We start from the raw sequence: 23,039 nt of genomic DNA on the forward strand, positions 1-23,039 counted from the left end.
TTCATTATTAAAACATTTATTTGTATTTAAATTTTATATTAATTTGATTCTACTTTTATCCAATCTGATTCTTGTGATACATATATTTAACATGGGATTTAAATTAAAATAAAAAATACTGTAATTATTAGAAAATTTCATTTTAAAAAAAAAAACTAGTATATTGTATTAACTCGTACTAAATGATATGTCAAACTTAAATTGCTACATTAATATATATTGGGTAACTAATGCAAGTGTAATATGCAATTAAAAGCTAGAGTTTAAATGTTACCAACACAAAAAATAAAGACGAGATAATAAAAATTATTGAAAAAGAAAAGCAAAACAGTAATCCATAGCACAACAAGAAACTAGTTATATTGTTGTTCTCTTTTTTCTATCCAAACCCAAAACAAAACATCAAAACCGCATTTAGTACTGCCAAAGTCTTTTATGGTTCCATCTAAGATTTGCAATAAATGAATTTGAAACTACTTAGGACCAATGTCTTTGAGAGCACAGGTCTGCTCTTCCCCCATTGCAGACATAATAGACACAACCAGGTCTTTCCCCTCAGCAAAACCATCCTTGATCTGCAATCACACCAAAACACATGAATGTAAAATTATATAACTACCATCTTCATGATATGTAAATTGGAACCAACATTTTCATGTTTGGATATATGGACATCACATCAGGCACCAGTCGCAAGAGATATTAGTAAAATGCAACTCATATTTTCATGTTTAGAATGTGTTTGCCATGTATATATAGACATTTGCATCAGGTACAAGTTGTGTGAGTTAAGATAATGTATAACAACCCGGTAAAATTATAGCAGCACATATATAAAAGAACAATACAGTTCAGCTAGTACAACATGAGAAAAATGACTATATTTCCCTAAAAGAATATGGGGTTCAATAAGGTTCCCCGCATCATAAGGCCAGGAAATTATAGAAGAAAAAGACAGAAATCGATCAAATCTAAACCTTTCATTCACAATTTTAACTGCACTCCTCCTTCTGTAGAAGAAAGAGGCTGCAAACTTGCTCTTAGAACTTTTGACAGAGGTATTGTCCACTTAGGCTCATTGAACCTCACAATCTTGCTCTTAGAACTTTTGACAGAGTATGTTACATACATTTCAAACTGGATTATATCATTTAGGGGTTATATCATTTGGTATAATTTGTTTAATCCTTTCCTTTAAAACAATCATTAATGCATAGCTGTCTCAAAAATTGAATTGTAAGCTTTTACAAAGGCCTAAAAGCTAATCTACATCAAATTTTAACTTTTACAAGTAAATCAAAGCAAAAAAAAAGAAGTCATAGCTTCTTTAAAAGTTCCAAATTTAACATCCAATTAAACAAACGCAGCAGGTCAAGATGCACCGTTTACATAATAAAAACAAAACAAAAATTCAAGTATTCGTTACCTTGACTTTTTCTTTCCTTGCAGACAATCAATGACAGAAAGAGACAGTAGCTCAAGATTTGAAGCTGAAAGTTGAGGTAATGGAGAAATCAGTTGTGGAAGTACAAAAGAAAAAGAGTTTCTGGACTTTGGTCTCCTCTGCAACAATTCTTTTGGCAGCAGTAAACTTTACATATGCTGCAAGACGATTTTGAGTGATTTGCTCAGTTGAAACTTTGTTTTCAGCACAATGTGACAAGTCAACATGTATTGTTTTGCTTAGTGATAAATAATATGTTTTTTTTTAAGTAACATCAAGGAATGAGCATGATTTCTATATGCTAATGCCTCATATTTTTGGATTATCCTAGTCTGCTGTCAGCTTGATCTTTACCATGTTGCTTATACTCTATATGTCATCAAATCAATAATATGTTGCTCATATTTTTGAATGGATCAGATTTGTTTTAGATTAGATCAACTCGAGTTTTAAAATTTTTGGATTATTTCTGCTCCAGGTCTTCATTTAAGGTTTGGGAGGCTGAGGTTTTTTTATACCAGGTCAATACAAGTTCGATCATATTGGGTCCAAGCCGGTTTAGGGTTTCGGAGAAAAATTCAAAGGTCTAGCTGACAACAAAAACAAGAATATGACTCTCAAACTTTTGAAAATAATCCAAGCCTGGACGGCTACAACTAACAAAGCAAATAATCCTGTTGTGATAACAAAGTATTCTAATAGTATGTGCATTCAGATTCTTTAGCAACAATATTCAAAGATATCTCAATCTTAAAATACAATCTCAATAATATTACTCATAGAGAACTAGTAGATCAATGCAATGAAGTTCCTAAATCACATTGAATAACTTAAAAACTATACTAAAATGCAACATTTTCCATTAATTTCTCACTTACTAAGCTGAAGCATTGTCAAAAGACTCACATTTTCAATTCATTTCCAACTTACCAAGCTTAAGCAAAATACCAAGACTTGCATTACGAAAAAAATACAATATAAAGGACAAACAGAGGATAGAATTAAACATCACAGACATTACTTTATGCAAAATACAACGCGAATAAAACAGCTTAAAAACACAATGAAAAACCATTCTCAGGGCATAGACATTACCTTGATTTTGGAATTGGGAAAAAAAGGGAGGAGGGCACGATAGGGTTAGAGATTTGGAAGACTGTAAGGCAGTAAAGTAAAAGTTAAAATTAGCAACATTATTACCCAAAAATCAAAATACAACGCAAACAAATTATGAACATCAACGACTAAACAAACAGCTTACCTTAAATACGAATTTGTTGGCAACTCGGGAATAAACAAACCCTTAAATGCTTGATTCTAGAACTGGGTGGAGGACCGAAGGTAGACCGAAGGTGGACCTGTGGAGGAGGATCGGTGGAAGACGGAGGTAGCTTGATGCCTTGATTTTGGATTTGGGAAAATAAAGGGAGGAGGGGAGATAGGGTTAGGGAAGACTGTCGGCAGTAAAACAAAACGCAAATGTTGTGGATACAGCTTAAAAATTAGCAACAATAGCAGAGAAGATGAGGCAGAGATGATGAGGAGCTGTGGAAATGGTTTCAAGGGTGAATAGATGAGCTGTGGAAAATGTCTTACCGATTTCTAAGGGGTAAGACATTTTCCGGAAATATGGGTTGATTTTCCCGTGTTGCGGAATTGATTTTCCAAAAGAAAAATATTTTCCTCCAATCAAACACTAGAAAATGGGAAAAACCAATTCCGGAAAATATTTTCTCCCTATCAAACAGACCCTAAATTGGATGTGGTAGTTGCACTATACATTGCACTATACATCTTAACGAACATTCCTTTTTGAAACATAATTATTTTTTTTTTGTAAATTGTATCAAAGATTACTTTACTTAAATGAATAAAGTAATAATTTCGTGACAAAATAAGCTAAGAAGACATTTTTTAATGAAGAAAATAAGGACATGTGACACATATGACTAAATTTTTATAACATAAAACATGCATTTCATGAATTCTTTGTCAATAATCCAATCCCCAAGTTTGTGTGCATTCAACACAAGCACCGCCATTATAGTTTTGAGAAATATATACATAGTCAACCTTTCTTCAAGGCCTAGGTATATATACACACACAAATGCATTATCTTGGAATTTGCTGTTTATGACATGGTGAGAATTGTTCTTACCATCTTTCTATGTTTCAGCATTGTAGGGGTTTCAGTGGTTGAAATCGTTGCTGAAGTCTGGATTTTATCTCATCATTGCTGTAAATAAGGCGATTCCACCATTGCAACTCCCCTCTTATTTCTTTAAGAGTGGCTGCTACTCCATTGCTTGTTGCAAAAGGAAGCTTTGTTAGCATGGGACAGTTTCTGACTTCAATCATCTCCAATGCAGGCCAAGCAGGTAGTCTTGAACAAATGGTCTTTAACATAGGCAAATCACTCAATTCTATGACCCTTAGTTTTGGGATCATTTCTGCTGACACTTCTCCTCCAATGATATATTTCATTTTGCTACAGTTTTTTACCTTGATTTGTTCAAGGTTTTTGACTTGTTGAAGTAATGCGAAGGATATGAGGGCCCTCAGCTTCTTACAGTCCACCACTTCAATGGTTTTTAACCATTTGAGGCATCCTTTTCTTGGAACCATGCCACCTAGAATTGCACCCAAGTTTTCTAATCGATTGAGGCTTAAATGCTCCAAGTTTGGTAAGATGGTCCCCGAAATGTTGTCTCCACTTATCAAACTAGTGATGCAATCACACTTTGAGATAGAAAGTGATTTTACGCTTTGCAGGCTTGACAATCTATGGCTGATTGAGAGTTCAGATAAGGCACTTATGCCTCCACATATAACCAGGTCCAAAGCACTTGCAGTGTCTAACAAACCATTGAGTCCTTTGATTCCCATGAGGTCAACGCCTCTGAGAATGGCTCTTTTTTCATCATGTTGAGTGGCTAGATGGTTTGAATCACAACTGCCGGGGCTAATTTGAATGTTGAACTCTCTCAGTTTCATCAACCAAGCAGAATCCAGGGTAACAGAATCAACCTTGTCTAGTCTTAGTTTAACTATTGAAAGCCGATCCAGAGTGAGTATTTCATTGAATGAAGCCTTACCATAATCTACATTACATCTGATATCCCACTTGTATGCACTGAATGACATGTCTAATAATTCCAGGCTTTGCAACCCTGAAATCGTACCAGCTTCAATGGTTTCTAGATGGTGTGTTCGGGACAAATGTAGTTCTTGTAGCTTCTTTAGCTTGCTCGTCCCATTCGGTAGTTCTCTCAATCGAGTTCCTGAGAGATCCATCACCAGGAGTTTATGAAGAGCTCCAAGTGAAGGGAGTTTCTCTGGATAACAACAGTTTCTTAGTATAAGAGCTCGAAGCTTTTGGAGCTGACTAAGAGAAGGTGGCAGGGTAACTATATGAGACTGGCTCAAATTAAGGACTCTTACCTTTCTAAGTCCTGCAAAGAGATTGTCATGGATTTTGTTAATAGGATTACCCACAAGGAGTATCACGGTTAGCTCGGAGAAACCCGAGAATTGCTTCGGTGGCTTTGTGATGTTGGTAAACAAAATACTTGTACAAGGTTCCTCTGAGCCTTGTTTTGTTGATATCCATATGGCTACATCCCTGACCACATCATGTAATTTCACAGTTCCAGCACAATCACCCTGTTCTAATAAGCAAGAGTCCTTTAGAGTTTCAATCAATGCTATCCCATCATTGAAACAATCTTCCAAAGGCTGGTGTTCATTGATTAATCTATCAGCTATCCAGCATTGAATCAATTCATCTGTTCTGATTGAATAGTTTTCTGGATATAAAGAACAAAACAGAAAGCATGACTGCAGGATCTTACTTGGCAATGAGTCGTAACTCAACTTTAAACGACGATAGACTTCGTCCTCGATGTGTTTGATGTGAGGGTCTGAATGCTGCAAATGGTGAAGTGCGTGTTTCCACAACTCGATCCTTCTTTTGTTCCTCATTGACTTCCCAACCGTTTTGAGAGCTAATGGCAAACCACTGCATTCTTTTGCAACCGCCCTTGCTAGTGGATTAATGCTTGGTACTTCAACCACATCACCAGTATTTTGAGCAAACAAATTCCAAGCAGCTTCTTGTTTTAGAACATCTAACTTGATCTCTTCATCTGTCATCATTGCTCGGCAGACATCGAGCGATCGAGTTGTCAAGAGAATCTTACGGTTGGCTTGATCATCAGTTTGTGGAACTCCCACAATGTCCAAATCAATATGCTCCCAAACATCATCCAGAATCAGAAGGAACTTTTTCATCATCAATCTTTTAAGCAGCATCTTAGCCCTTTCTTCTATGACCTCATTGGGATCCAATTCCAAGTTCAATCTCTTGGCTATCTGAGATTGAACCTTTTTCAAATCCAAGTCCTTGGACACTGTGATCCAAATGACAATATCTATTGAGTCCATCAACGAAGATGACTCCAGCTCATTGTTCAGGTTCCGGACCAACGTAGTCTTCCCCACTCCGCCCATTCCCCACACGGCTATCCTCTTGTTTTCATCCCCTTTCAACAATTCCATTAGTTTTTCTATCATCTCCTCAGCCTCTCTCTGACCGGCTAGAGACGGTGATACGAGTCACAAAAGCCCAAATTCTTGAAGGCGAGACCCAATAAGCAAATTCCCAGCCCAATCAAGAAATCCATCCATACTTAGTTGAAAATCAGGCCAAATTGTCAAAGTGGCCCAAGTTGTAAAGTTTTATTTTTATTTTTATTTATTTATTTACTTAGTTTAAATTTTTATGTCAATATTCAGTCCAAGAGTCCCAGATAAAATGACCTTTGACCAAATTTCCATATTAAAATAATTAGGAGTTTTTTTTATTTTAGTTTTCTAATTAGATTAGGACTAGTTATAAGGCCTATTTAAAGGCATGGCTGTCCACCTTGTTAAACACTTATCATTATTATTAAAATTTCAGATTTGTTGAGAGCATAATTTTTTTTGAGTTTTCTCCAAGATTTCTCTCTTGAGTTTTCTTTAGAAGTTGTTTTAACAATCTTGTGATTGTGGGAGCCATCTTCAACCTTCTTCTTGCCATTGATATTCTTTGGAGGGGAGATTAGAGCCGTTTGAAGGGAGTTGTGAGATCTTTCGAGATTTCAAGGCTTCTTAGGACTTATCTTTTAATTTCTTACTGTCAATTCTTTCTTTATTTCTACTTGTGCTGAATCATTATCTAATCTATTTTCTGTTCTTATTGTGTTTTCAGCCTTTTTCTATCTTAAGGAATCAGCCCAAAAATCCCCAATTTCTAGGGTTTTTCCATACTCTTTTTGGGTGAAATTAGATTGTCGAAATTTGGGGAAAACTATCTTGGTGTTCAATTGGGCAGAATCACAATCTCCTTGAGGGTTTCAAGAACCCTAACACTTATTTCTATTCTCAATTTGATTCTTTGCTGATTTGGGGATTTTATTTCAGATCTGAAAATTCAAAAATCTAATCTTTTAATTTTCTGTTTCGTTTCAGATCTAATTGTTTAGGGTTTTCGTAGGAGTTTCTCGTGACTTGGCAACTCGATCTTGGTCCGCGCGCAACCCCGTATCAGACGGTCCTTGTTGTTTCTCGACAGCTCGTACCGGAGACTTCTTGTCTATAACAACATTATCGAAACAGCACAAACTAATCAGCTGCCGCACCTCAAGTTGCTTCTTGGCCATACGTCTGCAGAGCCTATACCGTGGAAGAATGTTGCAGCAAGGACCACAACCTTGAACAGCAAGCCTATCAGCCTTTTCAAGCATTGGCTGCACTTCTTGTTCGATCTCTTCGACCTTCAGGAGCCATCCTTTGACTTGTTCAGTAGCACATTTCCCTTCAGTTTCAGCTAATCTCACATCCTCTTCGATCCCATTCTTTCGGTCCTCGAGTTTCTCAAACTCTTTCCGCAGCTGTCCGGTGTTATGTTGGAGTTTTATAAGGGTGGCAATGCTTGTAAAGAAAAAGCTGAAAATACATCTACCAGTTTCAACAATGACTGAACCCAAGGGATCCATGGCTGGAGGAGGAGTCGTAAAGCTGTGTTTCCATGATGATTTATAGTGGTAGATGTCGACAAAGCGCCAAATTCGTAGGTTCAACCAAGGCACAAAAATTAAAATAGATGTTTGTCGCCACCCCTACGAAACTTCTATGCAAATCTATATATATATATATTCTCTTCATGTACCTTGTACTCTATGATTACGGATTGTCTTTTCTATGTTTCCACCATTTTCTAAGCAATGCTGTTTGTTTTCCTTTGGTATTGCACCCAAGTCATGAGGTTTTCATTAGATAGGGTAAGTTGGGACGTGAAAACACGGCACAAGCACGGCACAAATGCATTCATCTGTCTTTTTTACACATGATAATTAACAATCACATATGCGAGCTCGAAAGTTCGAAATTCAATATCTGCAATTGTGTTTTTCTTCAGGGTGCGGCTTACTAGTATAAAAAGAATCTAGTTCATATGATGCTGGTATCATTGAGGTTATTCGCTCTCCAAATCAAAGAAATTTCCATGCAGATCGTAATTTGGCTTTTCTTGTTTGGTGTATGTGTTTGACCTTCACTTTGTTTAACCTAGCAATCTATGTATAACTTGGAGAAACTCATCACTAACATTGATAATATAGAACCAGACTGATAATGCCAATGGTGCCGTTCAATCAGATAATCCAAGAAAATGAGGTTGGCTAATGTAGTGTATAACAAGGAATCATGTCTAAAACCTAGTACCTCCTTTACTTTAAATAGCTATAATAGTATAGTACTAAGTACTAATTAGTTTATTGTTCAGTACGGTATTACTTTATGAAATGTAAATTCTGTTTTATTAGTGAAAGAAAAAATATTTAATAACTCAAACAAATTTTTTAAAAATTTCTTTTTGTTATAACAATTAAGTTACATCAAATATAAAGTAGTATAACGATAGTAGTTCACATCATAAGAGTGTGGAGAGCCACTAAAGTGAAGGTGATTCAATTATGGATGGTACAAAGAGCTACTAAGAATAGTGATTTTAGAATGTTGAGGTCGTATTTAAGAAGAGTGTGAGCGTTATATTTTCACTCTTTTTTCTCCTCTTAGAAGAGGGGGTATTTATAGATTAAGGAAGGTACTTATCAAATAAAATTTAGCTTAAATTCAGATTAGAGTACTGTTCGAATATCACCATATTTGAGATTAATGAGCTTAGAAAGATAAAAACATTAATGACATTTAATGTAATGACTATTTTAAATGACATCGCGAGGATGTCTTTTCCATTATGGTGTGGAATGCTCACGTATGGGAAGCATAGGAAGTACTCAAGCGTATAGATATAACAATTTTATAAATTTAAAAATTTTATTTTTATAAAGTTATGCTAAAATTTTATAAGTTTTTTCTATGGTTATAAAATAAAATAAATTTAAAATTTTTAAATGAAAATATTTTACGAAATAAAACCTGGAATTTAACATGTAATTTCATAAAAAAATATGTTCAAGTAAAATTCAAAGTTGGGATTTATAAACATTTTCAAATTATATAATTTTTGAAAAAATTAAAGAAAAAATAGAAATTATGCTACACGAAGCAAAGAGTCTAATTGTAATTTCAATTTTTAAGTAATTATGACATTCTTGAAAACATAAAAATTAAAGGGAAAAAAAAGATTAGAATTTACACTCAACAACTGTAAATAACTTTCCTCACGAAATAAGTTATTATAATTGTTTCAAAATAATAAAAATAATAAATATGACTCATTTAAAGGTCATTAATTCCATCAAAAGTGTAGAAATTGTAGTATTTTGTGTTAACAATGACTGCATCTAGTTCATGTTTCCATACATGAAGTGGAAAAGGCCAACAGCATCTCTGCATAGAAGCATATAATTGAAGAGGGAAACATATATTAGCAGATGAACTTAATAAAAAATTTACAAGTGATTTACCACCTTCAAATCATTAGATTACAATTGAGTCACCCAATAAATCCAGTTAGTTTCTTCAGTTAAAACTAGAACATCTGAGAATAATGACCAAATGCATACGCTTCTTTGTATCAAAATGCAAACGCAAATCATTGTAGGTTGCCGGCTTAGGCAACCGGAGGGCGGAGTACATGATCCTCTGAGGTGTCTACCGATGCAGGCGGCATAAACTGCCACATGGCAACTCCAGGATAACCAAAGAAAGGAACCAACTTGTTTCCTGGAACTTGACCTTGGGCAGTAGCAAATGCAGTAGGGAATGCAGGTGCAGGAGGCATGAAGCTAGGTTGTGCATTTATGGCCTTCAGCTGTTGCTCCAGCTTTTCCTTCTCTGCCTTCAGCCTTTGCTTTTCGTCACGAAGTTCATTCTTTTCAGCCTAAAAATGAGGAAATACAGCTTAATCTGGTGAAATGCATATGTTTCTTAAATCATTTCCAAGATAATGGCAGTTCCCGAATAGAAAATAGCTTCCCAAAGTTATGATATTACCATAAATGAACGTCAAGGCATCCTCACCTTCAATTCTTTAATCCTGTCATGGAGACTTGAATTTGAATCCTTCAATTTCTGGGCTTCACCTTGTAACTGGGTTACCATTCGGACAGCATCAACCAAAATAGCAGCCTTGTCTGTCTTTGGAGGCCTTTCAGGTTCCAAAATAGAAGTCAGCTCCATAAACCTGTTATTTACAAAATGTTGAACATTCGTGCTTGGCATGGAAAGGAAAAAAAGCAAAGAAAAGGCAAGAGAAGAGAGATGGGAGTACTTCTCATTTAGCCTATCCCTACGCAACTTCTCCCTGCATGCTTTGGAGCTTGAAACATTGCAAGATTCGGATCTAACCCTGCATTAACACTTGTGTCCTGTCAGTTTCTTGTTAACAGAATTGATACATTTGTAGCACTAGCAACTGAGTTTATTACATAAATGAGAAATACAAAAGGAATATTCAACAAGAATGTCAAGATCATGCCACATCTGAATCATCTTATCAATGCTGCTAGAATGGCAATAATCTCAGTTTAGTTGAGAATATATTTGGTGTTGCAAAACTAACACAAACTAAAATGCTTTAGCTCTGCAAAAATAATGCCCCTATATATTATTACCTTTTATCTACTTGCCAGAACTATGCCTCAGCCTTAAAAAGTTTTGGATATTTTTATATGATTTCTCTAGGTATTCTATACTCACTTAAGTACACCTATTAAATAAGTTCTTAAAACTTTCACAAACACACGAGGAAATAAACAGTGAAGGACTAACTCATCACGAAAGTGAAACTAATGGTAGTTTTTTAAATCTCCCCCCTCCCCCCCCCCCCAAAAAAAAAATCATAGAGATCACGGAAAGAAAGAAAGTACCTCTTCTTTGAACCAGATTCCTTAAGGCCATCTGAATCCTCAAACGAGCCGTCAATGTCCACACTAGAAGCAGATCATACCACACAAGAAAGAAAATAAGTGTCAGGACAAACAAAAGAAACAAAATATCCAACTGAAGACATCCGAGCCATTACTATGAGAAAAAAAAGAGAGAATTTTGTTTGCAAATAAACAATGAACTACAAGATCTACACTAGAATGGAAGTTATAAATCCTCCAAATGAAAATCCAGAAAATAGATAAAGAGATCATAATGAAAACTTCTGCTCAACAAAAATAAAGAAATTCAGAAACAAGCTTTTTCTTTCAATAAAAACTTCAAGGCATGGCGGATAAAGGACCAAATTAATGGTGAACATGGCAGTGGTGACTGAGTATTAAGAATTTAATTAGACTCCTTCTAGCACTTAAAAGGTTTATCCAGACATGCCCCTACCCTCTAAATGGACATAAATTCTTATTTGGTAAACATCTCAAGGTTTCGTGAAGCAAATCCCATATTAGGTAAAAAGCATGCGCAATAAAGCAATAAATGTTACTGCACATAGCAAAACACTCCAAAGGGGCACCCTACAGCATCCTCATCATACCAGTTTGGAAGAAATTTATAAAAGGATGCTTCCACAAGCAGCTTTGTTCAAATATGAATTTCAATAACGTTGCTTTGTTTTCCAAAGAATCCTCTGAGAAGCATGATTGCAAAACCATGTTCATAATAATTTTGTTTCAGAGTTTGGGAGTAAAACACAACATACTATGAAAAAAAACATGAGGTAGAATGTATGAACTACGGCCCAAGAGAGCATGAATGGTCATGAATTACAACTACAGAGATGACAACGCCATAAAACCCATGACCACTTGAGCACTCGAGCTGCGTACTGTCAAATTGGATAGCATAACAAGCACCATAACTTAACCAAATGCCCAAATCAATAGGTTGTTTGAAACACATACCGTCTCCTTTTCTAGATTAAAAACACTAACAACCTTCGGTTAAGATGAAAAATTGATGAACTTTACAACCTATACTTAAATCAATTCTCAGGACACTAAATATACAGAAAAATAAGCTAATAACCTTATTTTAACTACACCAAGCTAACCTAGACAATCATATACCCTAAGAAAAATAAAACTATACGATTTTTTTAATAAAATCCTCACTTCATTTTCCAAGCAATAACTTTAACGTGAAATAAAGAGTGGAAAATTAAAAAAAAAAAAAACTTGATCACAATTTCGAAGAAACCCAAATCAGGTTGAACAAAATGAAATCACACTAGATGATCAAAAAATATAAAACCAACGGCAATCGATCAAAGATTCAAATAAGCTTTTCGAAACCCTAACTGAATTAGGGAAAAAAAGATAGTAAAGGAGAGATTTTTTTGGGCATACCTGAAAACATTAGAAGAGGCATTGATTGGCTGAGTGGGCCAAGAAAATCCGGAATAAGTTCCGTCAGGGGCAGGGATATCGTTGATCAAGGTTGCATAATCGAAGCTAGACCAATAATTGGCGTTTTCAGGTGATACCATTCTCCACTGAACTTGCTTTTAGCCGGAAAGTTGGAAGGGTTTGGTTTGATTTCCGGCTTTTGGCAAAGAAAATGGAGTTTCTGTTTGGCAAGAGAGAAAATTAAAAAAAAAAAGGTGTTGGGGGGGGGGAATGTGTGGGAACTGGAAAACACAGAGGATTGGTGGCAGGGGATGGATATTAGCACCTTGGAACCCTTTTTTGGGCTTTAAAAGCCCAGTTGGCAACTTAGACCAAGTTTGAAGTTCCTTCGGGTATGGAGTAATCCAAATCCGGATGTATATCTCACACACATTATGTGTATTCCATTCAATAGCTATATAATGTTTGAGTTAGTGTCACGTGTGTCGACATTCACATCAATTCAGTTAAAGATATTACATTTATATCTTATTGTATTTATTTTAAATTATATTATTTAGAATATTATATTTTTTATTTTGAAAGAACAGATAAAAAATATGCAAATAGCGGTATTTGAACTTATATATCACTTAACCAAAATTTTATTTTAATATTTTTTATACATTTTAATTTTGTTATAAATACTTTATTATCTCCCTCAATTGTATATATTAAAAATATTGTTGATTTAGTTAGTGTCATAAGTTAATTCAACATAACTCAAAATTGATGACAACACCATGATAAACAATTGTAGTGCATTTAGTATTCTTAATATAATGTATTTACGTATTTGAATTTTGTTTTACTCACAATTTAATCTATCGTTTTTTATTTTTAATATCATACATATTGCATGTTGCAATAGCCCAAATTTGACCAGACTTTAAAAGGGAAAAATAGATAAATAAATATTTATTTTAAAGTCCATTTAACAGTCCAGGTTACAAAGCCCAAGCATTGGGGCCCAAGCCTAAACAAACTGCATAACCAATACCCGTGTAACCCAAATACACCCGAAGCCCAACACATGCACTAAACCCAATAACCTATCAGCCCCTAAAACCCTTAACCCGATTACAAAACTTAAGTGGCCCAATTAGCCCAAACTTTTACACTGAGGCAGGAAACCCTAGGGTTTCTGCCTTTCCCTCCTAGCGCCGCAACATTTTCTCGAAGATTCGGGGAGCGTCTGTCCAGCTCCCGAATCAAGGCCATCAATGCACTGTCAACACGCCATCAATGCGCTGTCAACACGCCATCAATGCGCTGTCCAGAAACCTGTCTCCCTCACGTCTGTCCAGCTTCTGAATCAAGGCCAGGTCGACTCTGTTCCAGCGACCTTTCGCTGCCAAGATTGTTGCTCCTGCAGCAATCCTAGCCTTGGATTGTGCCACCATTGGTGCTCCAACATTCATCACGTCAGCGACCTTTGAATCACCGAGATCCTCGCAGTCACCTGCAGGAAAAGGAAAGGAATCAAAGCAAAAATTGTAGCAGATAGACCTAAACAGATATGGAAAGAAATCTAAGGTTTCTTTCCAAAATAGAACAGCTTCCAGGCTATAAAGCCTTCTTCAAACCTGCAAAGAAAGAGGGCAGGGAGATACCCAAAAATAAAAGGGAGAGAGCAAAACAGATAAAAAAAAAGACACAAAAAGAAGTGAAAAATGAAAGCAGTTGTAAAACCCCTTTTTTTTACATATATAAAAAAGAGATCAATTTCTTTGAAAGGTAATAGAGCCGATTGTTTTGTTTTCATTTTCTCACTTACCTGTTTGTTTTCTTTACATGTATGTAGATTTTTGCATAAAAATAAAAAGGAAAACGAAAAAGAAGGGTGTTTATCTGCCGATCTACAAAGAAAAAAGAGGATTTTCACCTCCGGCCACCGTATACGGTGGGGCTGGAGACGGCGCGTAGGCGCGTGAGAGTCTGATGATGGAGGCTCGACGGAGCTCCGAGGACTCTCTTCCCCCTTTTCCTCTCTGCCTTCAGAGGATTTTTTTTTTAAAAAAATAGAGACCAAAATGATTTCCAAGGCTTAAAGCAGCCTTTTATAATTCTTTAAATACGACGCCGTTTATACTTAACTTAATAAACAGCAAAACGGTGTCGTTTCGATATAACCTAGGAAAGATCCGCGCGTTGACCTGACCCGGGGAGGATCCGTGTGTTTTCCTTGGGGTTAATTACCCGATTTGTCCTTCCGTTTTTTTGTTTATAATTATGTTTTATTTTATTTCTAATTTAGCCCTAATATTTTGATTTAATTTCAATTTAATCCTGATGGCAGTTTTTAAAACGGTATTAGGGAAACGACGCCATTTTGGGGCGAGGGTTAATTATTCAATGAGTCCCTCAATGTTCGATTGTATTCAAATCAGTCCAACCCCTTTTTAAGAATTTACCCTAAAATTTTATTTGATTTCCATTTTAATCCTTATTATTATTTTATATATATATTATTGCTTTAATAAAATTCATTTTTTTTACATATTCATATTTTTTACTATATTATTATATTATTTTATATTTTATTATATATTTATATTATTATTACATATTATTTATTATGTATTATTTTTATATATATTATTATTTATATTATTATTTTTATATTTAAATATTAAATCGATGTTATACATTTTATTAATTATTTATTTATATATTTTTATATTTATCTTTTAAAAAAACTTGTATACTTTATATCCCATGCTATAAAGTTGTTTTTCCAATACATATAATATTTTATTTATATTATTACCATGCATTATTATTAAATATTGTATTTTAATTTATATTATATGTATATTTTAATAATTTTTCACTTTATTTTATATTTTATATATACTAATTCTTTTATATATTTTATATTGTATACATCATTATGTATTAAATGTTATTTTATAATTTGATGATTGTATTTTATGTATATTGATACTATATTGTTTTTTTTGTTTATATGAAAAGTTGTATAGCATGCATCATTTTTAAATTAATATTTACTTTGTATGTTTGTATGTTTTGCTTATTCATCTTCAATATATGCTATGTATATCTTTGTATGTATGTTGTTATATGACTAAGATTTGCTATATTTATATGTATGTATCTAATGTATGGCCTTACATTATTGCTATCATATCGTTTAAATGCATGTTTTATTATCGCAATATGCTATCTCATATGTTATAATGTATATATATGGTTCTTCATGCATCAATTAAAAACGAGATTCTAAAGTTTTCAAAATAAAAAGGGCAATGCTTGGTATTTGGAAGCTTCGAGAAAGGTAGCGCCCTAACTTACTGGGTTGCAACTTTTCTCATTGAGTTCGAATAGTTAGGCATCCTTCTAAATTTTTAAGGTTTTCAAAATACGAGCGACTGTCTTGGGATTTCAAAACGTTGTGTCCTAACTTACTGGATATGACGTTTTGTCGTTTCAAAATAGAGATCTTCAAAAAGGTGAGCTTAGCTTCGAATGTCTTAAAAACGTTGCGTCCTAACTTACTGGATGTGATATTTTGATTCATTTGATACAAGTGAACCCTAATTTTGAAAATCAAAATATTGTTAAGAGGATTGCATCTTGAATTTTTTTTTAAATTTCCGATATTAAAGACACTTAATAATCAATTAGGTACCAATTTTTGGGCGTTATGAGGGTGCTAACCCTTCCTCATGCGTAACCGAATCCCGAATCCGTTTTCTCGACTTTCGTAGACCAAAATTAATGTTTTAAAACAAAACATTTTATAAGGTGATCCAATCACACCTAAAAAGATTGGTGGCGACTCCCGTTTTTCTTAAAGTCGATTCCCATTTTCCAAAACTCGATAAAAAAATGATCTCGACAGCTTGATGACTCCGCTGGGGACTAATAAGAGAGTCAAGCCGTGTAATTGATTATCTCTTCTCTTAATGTCAGAAATTAAAAATTTTAAAATTTAATCCTCTTTGCATTACATGTGTTTGTATTATTACATGTGTTGCTATATTCTGATATGCATTGCATTTGCATGACCGTTGTGGTCACACCTTTAAGTGGGACTGAGAAGCTACGCCTTCGTGAGGTTTTCACCTCCGTCCAGGATAGTGGATCACTTTCGGGATACATCCGTACCTATGGTTTCGCGAGATTTTTATCTCCGTGTAGCCATAGGGAAATGTATTCCCCTAAACTGAACTCGATTCAAATGAGCCTATAATGGGTGAGAATCGATGAATCTGCTGGTTCAGGTACCTCAACTTTAAAACTAAAACCTCATATAGAAAAACCGTAAGAGCTTAACTTAGTTAGAATTATACTTTAGATATTACCCTCATATTTCATTCTTGAGTTTATTGATATTATGTGATACTGACTGTTTCCTTTTTTTTCATTGCATGTCATTTCGCATTTAAAAGGTATCGATTCACGGTCAGTTTCTAAGTTAGAAAGTTTTATTATGGAGAACAGACTTCTTGATAGAGTGGAGGGTAACGCTAACGTCCATAAATGGTCGGAGCAAACTCAGCTAGGAAAAGGGGATAGTATAACTACGGGATATGTGTCGGAGCTATCAGACTACACTCGCATCAGTGTTACACTGAATAATCTACAGGAGCTTAAGGCGATTTGAGATCAGTGGGGCAATGAGACCAAGCAATCATTCTATGGTAAGTACGGAGATTTGCCCTATTTGTTTGATATTCAGGTTGATAAGAACTTGTTTCGAGCTCTCGCTCAGTTCTGGAACCCAACATACAGTTGTTTTACCTTTGGGGAGGTAGATTTAGTGCCTACTGTGGAGGAATACACATCCTTACTTCGGTGTCCTAGATTTCAGTGTGATAGGATTTATGCTCGAGCTGCTTGTGTCCCAACCTTTGGTAAGAAGTTGATGACTATTACGGAAATGAGCGAGTAGTGGATCATGGCTAGAATTAAGGAAAAGGGTAAGAGTAAGTGCATCCCCTGGGGAGCTTTGAAATATTTGATCCAGATACATCCAGACGAGGCGAAGAGCGTAGATATTTTTGCCTTAAGCTTATACGGATTGATGGTTTTCCCCAAGGCCTTGGGATATGTGGACGAGGCGACCACAGATCTCTTCCATCGACTTAGCAAATGGGTCACTTCTGTTCCTGCGATTTTGGTGGAGACATTCAGGTCCTTGAATGCATGTAGGAGGGCCAGTGCGGGCAGGTTTGTTGGTTGTGCTCAGTTACTTTTAGCTTGGTTCTACAGTCACTTTCGATTGATAGATAAGGTGGTTTGTCGGGTCTTCTTCGAGGATTACTCTCCATTGAAGGACATAGCAGCTTCAACTAGGAAAGTTGATGTTCTTGAAAAAATTGGATAGCGCTACTTCAGAATTTGCAGTCAAAAGACGTAGAATGGAGGGCTCCATGAATGATTCCTGGTGAGATCCTTTACCGATGCGGCGGTTTTGATTGGGTTCCTCTGTTAGGAATTTGGGGTGCCATCGGTTATGCCCCTTTGCTGGTGTTGAGGCAGCATGGATTGAGGCAGTTCGTACCAGCAACTCATGGACTGGCTCAAAGTGAGTTCTTGTATAGATGAGCTGATTACAAGAAGAAGGTTAGTGAGATCTCTAGTGCTTGGAACCAGGCTTGTAGATTGAAAGGAGTAGCCATTAACCCTGCTACAACCCCTGAGTACATTGAGTGGAAAAGTAGAAGGATTAATGACAATATCCCTAGCCAAGCATGGAAGAAGCTCGACCGATGGAGGAATACTTGCAAGTGATGCCCTCGGAATTAGAGATCATGAAACAAGAGTTCGAGAGAAAGAACTTAGAGCTCAAAAAGAAGATAGCAAAACTCGAAGAAGAAAAGATGTATTTGAGCCTAGACGTCGACGTTCAAAAGATGGAGGTCGAGAAAGAGAGGAAAGAAAAAAGGAAGATCGAGGAGGACCGAGACGATTTAAAGGAGCACTATAAAAGGGTACAAATAACTTTGAAGAGAGCAGGACAAGGAAGGTTTTCAGATCAGGGGCAGAAAGAGGTCCAAGAGGAAAAAGCTAAAGCCGAATATTGGGAGAAGAAGTTCCAAGAGATGCAATCACGGAATTTGACCTTAGAAAAAGAAAATCAAGGTTTAAAGACTAAAGTAACTGAGCTCGGGCGATCCCTACATCTGCATCGAAGTCATGAATCTACGGTTGAGGTAAAAAAATTAAAAGGCAAACTTTTTGGGGAGTTGGAATCAGTATTGCAGGATAGTAAGCTCAAAATCGAGCAGCTTGGGGTACGGGAAGATCATTTGAAGGGAGAGCTTCATCAGTCTAGAGGACAGGTCAGAGAAAGGGATCACGTCATTGGAGAAGTCGTAGCCCAGATTCGAGAAGTTGCTGAACACATGCAAGACTTGGCAATACGAGTTGATGTAATGAGTTTGATATATGAGTCATCGTCGGATATAGGACGAGAGTTAGCCCTTTTATTAGATAGAGTTAAAACTTTGGGCAATAGGGCGAAAGCGTATTTGTAATCCTCTTATATGTAAAGATATTCTTTTTCTAAATAAAGTTTTTTGAATGAGATTGAATCAGAATCGATGTCCTTTTGGCATTCATGCATTTACATCTCATAGCATTTCATCGCATCATTTGCATTTAAAATTATAGAAAGACTCTAATTAGTTAAAATTACCACAGAAGTAGAAAAGAAAATCTGGAAACCACGCATCAGTATGGAACTCATACAAAATCTAGGAATATGGATCAAAGGTTTGAACAGCTACAAAAAGATATGCTGGACCAATTGCAAGAGCAATTGGCCAAGATGCAAAATGACATGAGGGAGCAAATGCTAGAGGCTCGAGGAATATGATGACTAAGATGGCTCAGTTATTAAGGGCTACTAATAAGGGAAAAGCCCTTATGACAATCATTGGTGAGGAGGAAGAGGATCATCCTCCAGGCTTTACTCCACCCCACGGGCCTACACAAACCGAGGCACTTCCTAGGAGGCCATCTGTCACTATAAGGCCTTAACATGGACCGGTTGATGTTGGGATCGACATTAATAACCCAACTGGTTCAAGATTCAATTTGGGTGGCAACCCTACCAATCCTCTCATTCCTGACTTGGACGTGGCTAAAAAGGAAGATTTGAGAGTCGAAGCTGCAAAACAGTTGGAGGAACATTGCCGATGGTTGGAAGAGAAATTTAAAGCTTTAGAGAGTGCTGATAGGCATCATGGAGTTGATGCCAAAGACTTGAGTTTGGTCTCAGACTTGGTACTTCCCTATAAATTCAAAATGCCAGAGTTTGAAAAATACAACGGGACTACTTGCCCAGAGGCCTACATTATGATGTTCTGTAGAAGGAAGACCGGATATGTGAACAATGATCAACTGTTAATTCATTGTTTCCAAGATAGCTTAGTGGGAGCAGCAGCCAGGTGGTACAATCAATTGAGCCGGGCCAGAATAAATTCGTAGAGGGATCTTGCACAAGCCTTCATGCAACAGTACAATAATGTGACTGACATGACACCGGATAGGATCACGTTGTAAAACATAGAGAAAAAACCTAATGAGAATTTTAGGCAATATGCTGAAAGATGGAGAGAGGTTGCCATGCAAGTTCAACCACCATTGTTGGAGAAAGAGATCACCATGTTGTTCATCAACACTCTGAAGGCTCCATTCATTACTCATATGATTGGAAACACTACCAAAAATTTTGCGGACATAGTCATGGCGGGAGAGATGATTGAGAATGCCATAAGAGGTGGCGAAATTGAGGGGGAAGCGGCCAAAAGATCTGCCCCTATGAGAAAAGACAATAAGGTGAACAACACAAGTAGCTTCAACTCAAAGGTAGTCACAGTTGGTCAACCTAAAGTAGCTGCGGTTGGGCAACAAGGTTCTCAAAGGCAAGAATCTGGCACAAGGCATGAAAGGATGCAATTCACACCTATCCCTGTGACGTATCATGAGTTTTATCAAAGTTTATACGATGCACATGCTATTGCCCCTTTCTATTTGAAACCATTACAGCCTCTATATCCTAAATGGTATGATGCAAACGTTAGATGCGAGTACCACGCGGGAATATCGGGGCACTCAATTGAAAATTGTACCGGATTCAAGAAGGCCGTAGAAAGGTTAATCAAGATGGGGGTTGTGAAATTTGATAGTACCCTAAATACTGAAAACCCTTTGCCAAATCATGAAGATTAAGGAGTGAATGTCATTGGCGAAGCTAGTGAGAGAAGGATGAAGGAAAATGTTGCTGAGGTGAGGATGCCTATGAAGGTGATTTGGGAGGAAATGATGAAGAGAGGGATGATAACCTCTAGGAGAGAAAGAGAAGAAACGGGGAACTATTGTGAGTTTCATGGAGAAGAGGGTCATGAGACCCAAAAATGTGAAGAATTCAGAGCCTTGGTGCAAGGCTGTATAGATAATAAAGAGCTACAAATTTTTAAAGGTAGCTCTCATAAAAGAGAAATAAGCGTGTTGGAAGGTGAACAAAAAGGAACCAGTCAGCCAAGGATCATTATTTCCTTGCCAGGGAATAACGAAGTGAGGACACCAGCAGTGCCTAAGGTCATTATTCATAAACCTACTCCTTTCTCTTACAAGGATAGCAAGAGAGTACCATGGAGTTATGACTGTAGTGTGACAGTGCCGGAGGAAGAAAATATAGCCAGCGCATCTAAAGACGTACAGGTGGAAGGTTCCCACACGCGGAGTGGGAAGCGTTATGATACGAGAGGCGTCAGAGTGGAGCCCACAAAAACAAAAGGTGTCGAGGTTGAGAAAGATAAAGAGACCGAAGTACCCATCAATGAGCCAGTAAAGGAGGAGGAGGCTAAGGAATTTCTAAAGTTCCTTAAACATAGCGAGTATAGCATGGTCGAGCAGTTGCGTAAGCAGCCGACTCGCATATCAGTATTGGCTCTACTTTTGAGTTCTGAGGCGCATAGGGAAGCATTGATGAAGGTGCTTAACGAAACATATGTCACCCATAACATATCCGTTAATAGGCTAGACCGATTGGTGAACAACATTAGCGCGGATAATTTCATCTACTTTAATGATGATGAAATCCTACCGGGGGGCAGAGGGTCAACTAAGGCCCTGCATATTACCACTCGATGCAAGGGGTACACACTCCCAAGCCTACTCGTTGATAATGGATCAGCTTTGAATGTTCTACCGTTGTCTACATTAAACAGACTACCCATTAACGATTCTCACATGAAAACATGTCAAAATGTGGTAAGATCCTTTGACGGTACAAAAAGGAAGGTGATGGGAAGAATTGACATTTCCTTGGAAATTGGGCCGAACGTGTATGAAGTAGACTTCTTGGTAATGGATATCAAGCCTTCCTACAATTACTTATTAGGTAGGCCATGGATACACTCAGCGGGAGCGGTGCCCTCGTCGTTGCAGCAGAAATTGAAATTAGTGACCGATGAACGGTTGATAACTATCAATGCGGAAGAGGACATTATAGCCACAGTCACTAGCAAAGCCCCTTATGTTGAGACGAACGAAGAGTATATTGAGTGCTCTTTTCGCTCTTTAGAATTTGTGAATGCGACTTTCATTTCGGAGGGGAGTAAGCTACTGGTGCCAAAGATAGCAAAAGCTACGAGAATGGCTCTACGAGTGATGGCGGGAAAAAGGAGCCTTTCCAGGAAGAGGTTTAGGAAAGTATCTGCAAGGAAGGACTTAGATCCCAAACTTAATTGAGAAGAAAGACCGCTTTGGTTTGGGCTTCAAGCAGACTATAAGCAAAGAAGGAAAGACATCGAGAATCGCCAAGAAAAGAGAAGGGCTCGTTTAGATGGAAGAGAAGTGGGGTGGGGATCGATGACATTCCCTCCTATATCCAAAACTTTCATATCAATAGGATTACTTGTAGAGGAGAGTCATCAGATTAATGCTGCACATGACGAAGGATTGGAACAAAGGAACCTTGAGGGCATTCGTCCTTACGAATCGGGAAGCTCTTTGAACAATTGGACTGTGGAGGAACTTCCTGTAGTCTTTAGGAATTCTTCGGAGTAATTCTCGAAACATTCTTATTACTCTAGAGCCTAGGAGTAATAGGATTATATTTGTGAAAATAGGCTTATGTTCATCTATTATTATTTAAATAAAAAATAACTTTTATCAATTTGAACGAGAATTGTTTCATTTTTATCAACCAATATTCCTTTAAATTTTGGCAATTCTTATTCTTTCATTCATAGCACATAAATAATTATTCTTAAATTCATTCATTCTTTGTATATCCTTCTCAGATTCCTAGATATCAATTACATGAGCATTGATATTACAAATCCTGATTTCTATCGCGAGTAAGACTTGTGTTTAGAGGAATTTCAGGATTTTAAAGATGTTCAAGATTGTGATGTGTCTCTAGATCTTTTGAGGATAGTGAAACAGGAGGAGAAACAAATCATGCCACATGAGAAAGAGGCAATAGAGAATGTAGCCCTAAAGGAAGGGAAAGAGGTGAAAATTGGGACACTTATTGCCAAGGACACAAGGCAAGAAGTGATTGAGTTGCTACGTGAATTCAAGGATATCTTCGCATGGTCCTATCAGGATATGCCAGGATTAAATACTGATATTGTGGTGCATTGTCTTCCAATAAAACAGGATTATAAACCAGTCCAACAGAAGTTGCAGAGAATGATGCCAGATAATGTTCTGAAAATAAAGGACGAAGTTAAGAAGCAGTTCGATGCGAGTTTCTTACAAGAGGTAAAGT

General features: G+C 36.6%; 2 protein-coding genes and 1 long non-coding RNA gene across 3 annotated transcripts; all 3 read right to left on the reverse strand.

Moving 5' to 3' along the window:
- Window positions 1-286: 286 nt before the first annotated feature.
- On the reverse strand, window positions 287-1,767 carry LOC121209378 (uncharacterized). Its single transcript, XR_005904496.1, has 2 exons — window positions 1,427-1,767; window positions 287-575 (listed from the first exon to the last, which is right to left on the reverse strand). It is a non-coding gene; the product is annotated as an uncharacterized lncRNA (long non-coding RNA).
- Window positions 1,768-3,617: 1,850 nt separating this feature from the next.
- LOC107939878 (disease resistance protein At4g27190) lies at window positions 3,618-7,483 on the reverse strand. The gene is made up of 2 exons (XM_016873261.1): window positions 7,067-7,483; window positions 3,618-6,032 (listed from the first exon to the last, which is right to left on the reverse strand). Exons 1-2 carry the CDS (start codon window positions 7,481-7,483, stop codon window positions 3,618-3,620), a joined length of 2,832 nt encoding a protein of 943 aa, XP_016728750.1.
- Window positions 7,484-9,356: 1,873 nt separating this feature from the next.
- LOC107939864 (transcription factor ILR3) lies at window positions 9,357-12,562 on the reverse strand. Its single transcript, XM_041079992.1, has 5 exons — window positions 12,245-12,562; window positions 10,823-10,885; window positions 10,225-10,302; window positions 9,975-10,137; window positions 9,357-9,834 (listed from the first exon to the last, which is right to left on the reverse strand). Exons 1-5 carry the CDS (start codon window positions 12,382-12,384, stop codon window positions 9,565-9,567), a joined length of 714 nt encoding a protein of 237 aa, XP_040935926.1. The 5' UTR covers window positions 12,385-12,562; the 3' UTR covers window positions 9,357-9,564.
- Window positions 12,563-23,039: the final 10,477 nt, after the last annotated feature.

This window comes from Gossypium hirsutum, chromosome A11 (genome assembly GCF_007990345.1).
Source record: "Gossypium hirsutum isolate 1008001.06 chromosome A11, Gossypium_hirsutum_v2.1, whole genome shotgun sequence".
NCBI lineage: Eukaryota > Viridiplantae > Streptophyta > Magnoliopsida > Malvales > Malvaceae > Gossypium > Gossypium hirsutum.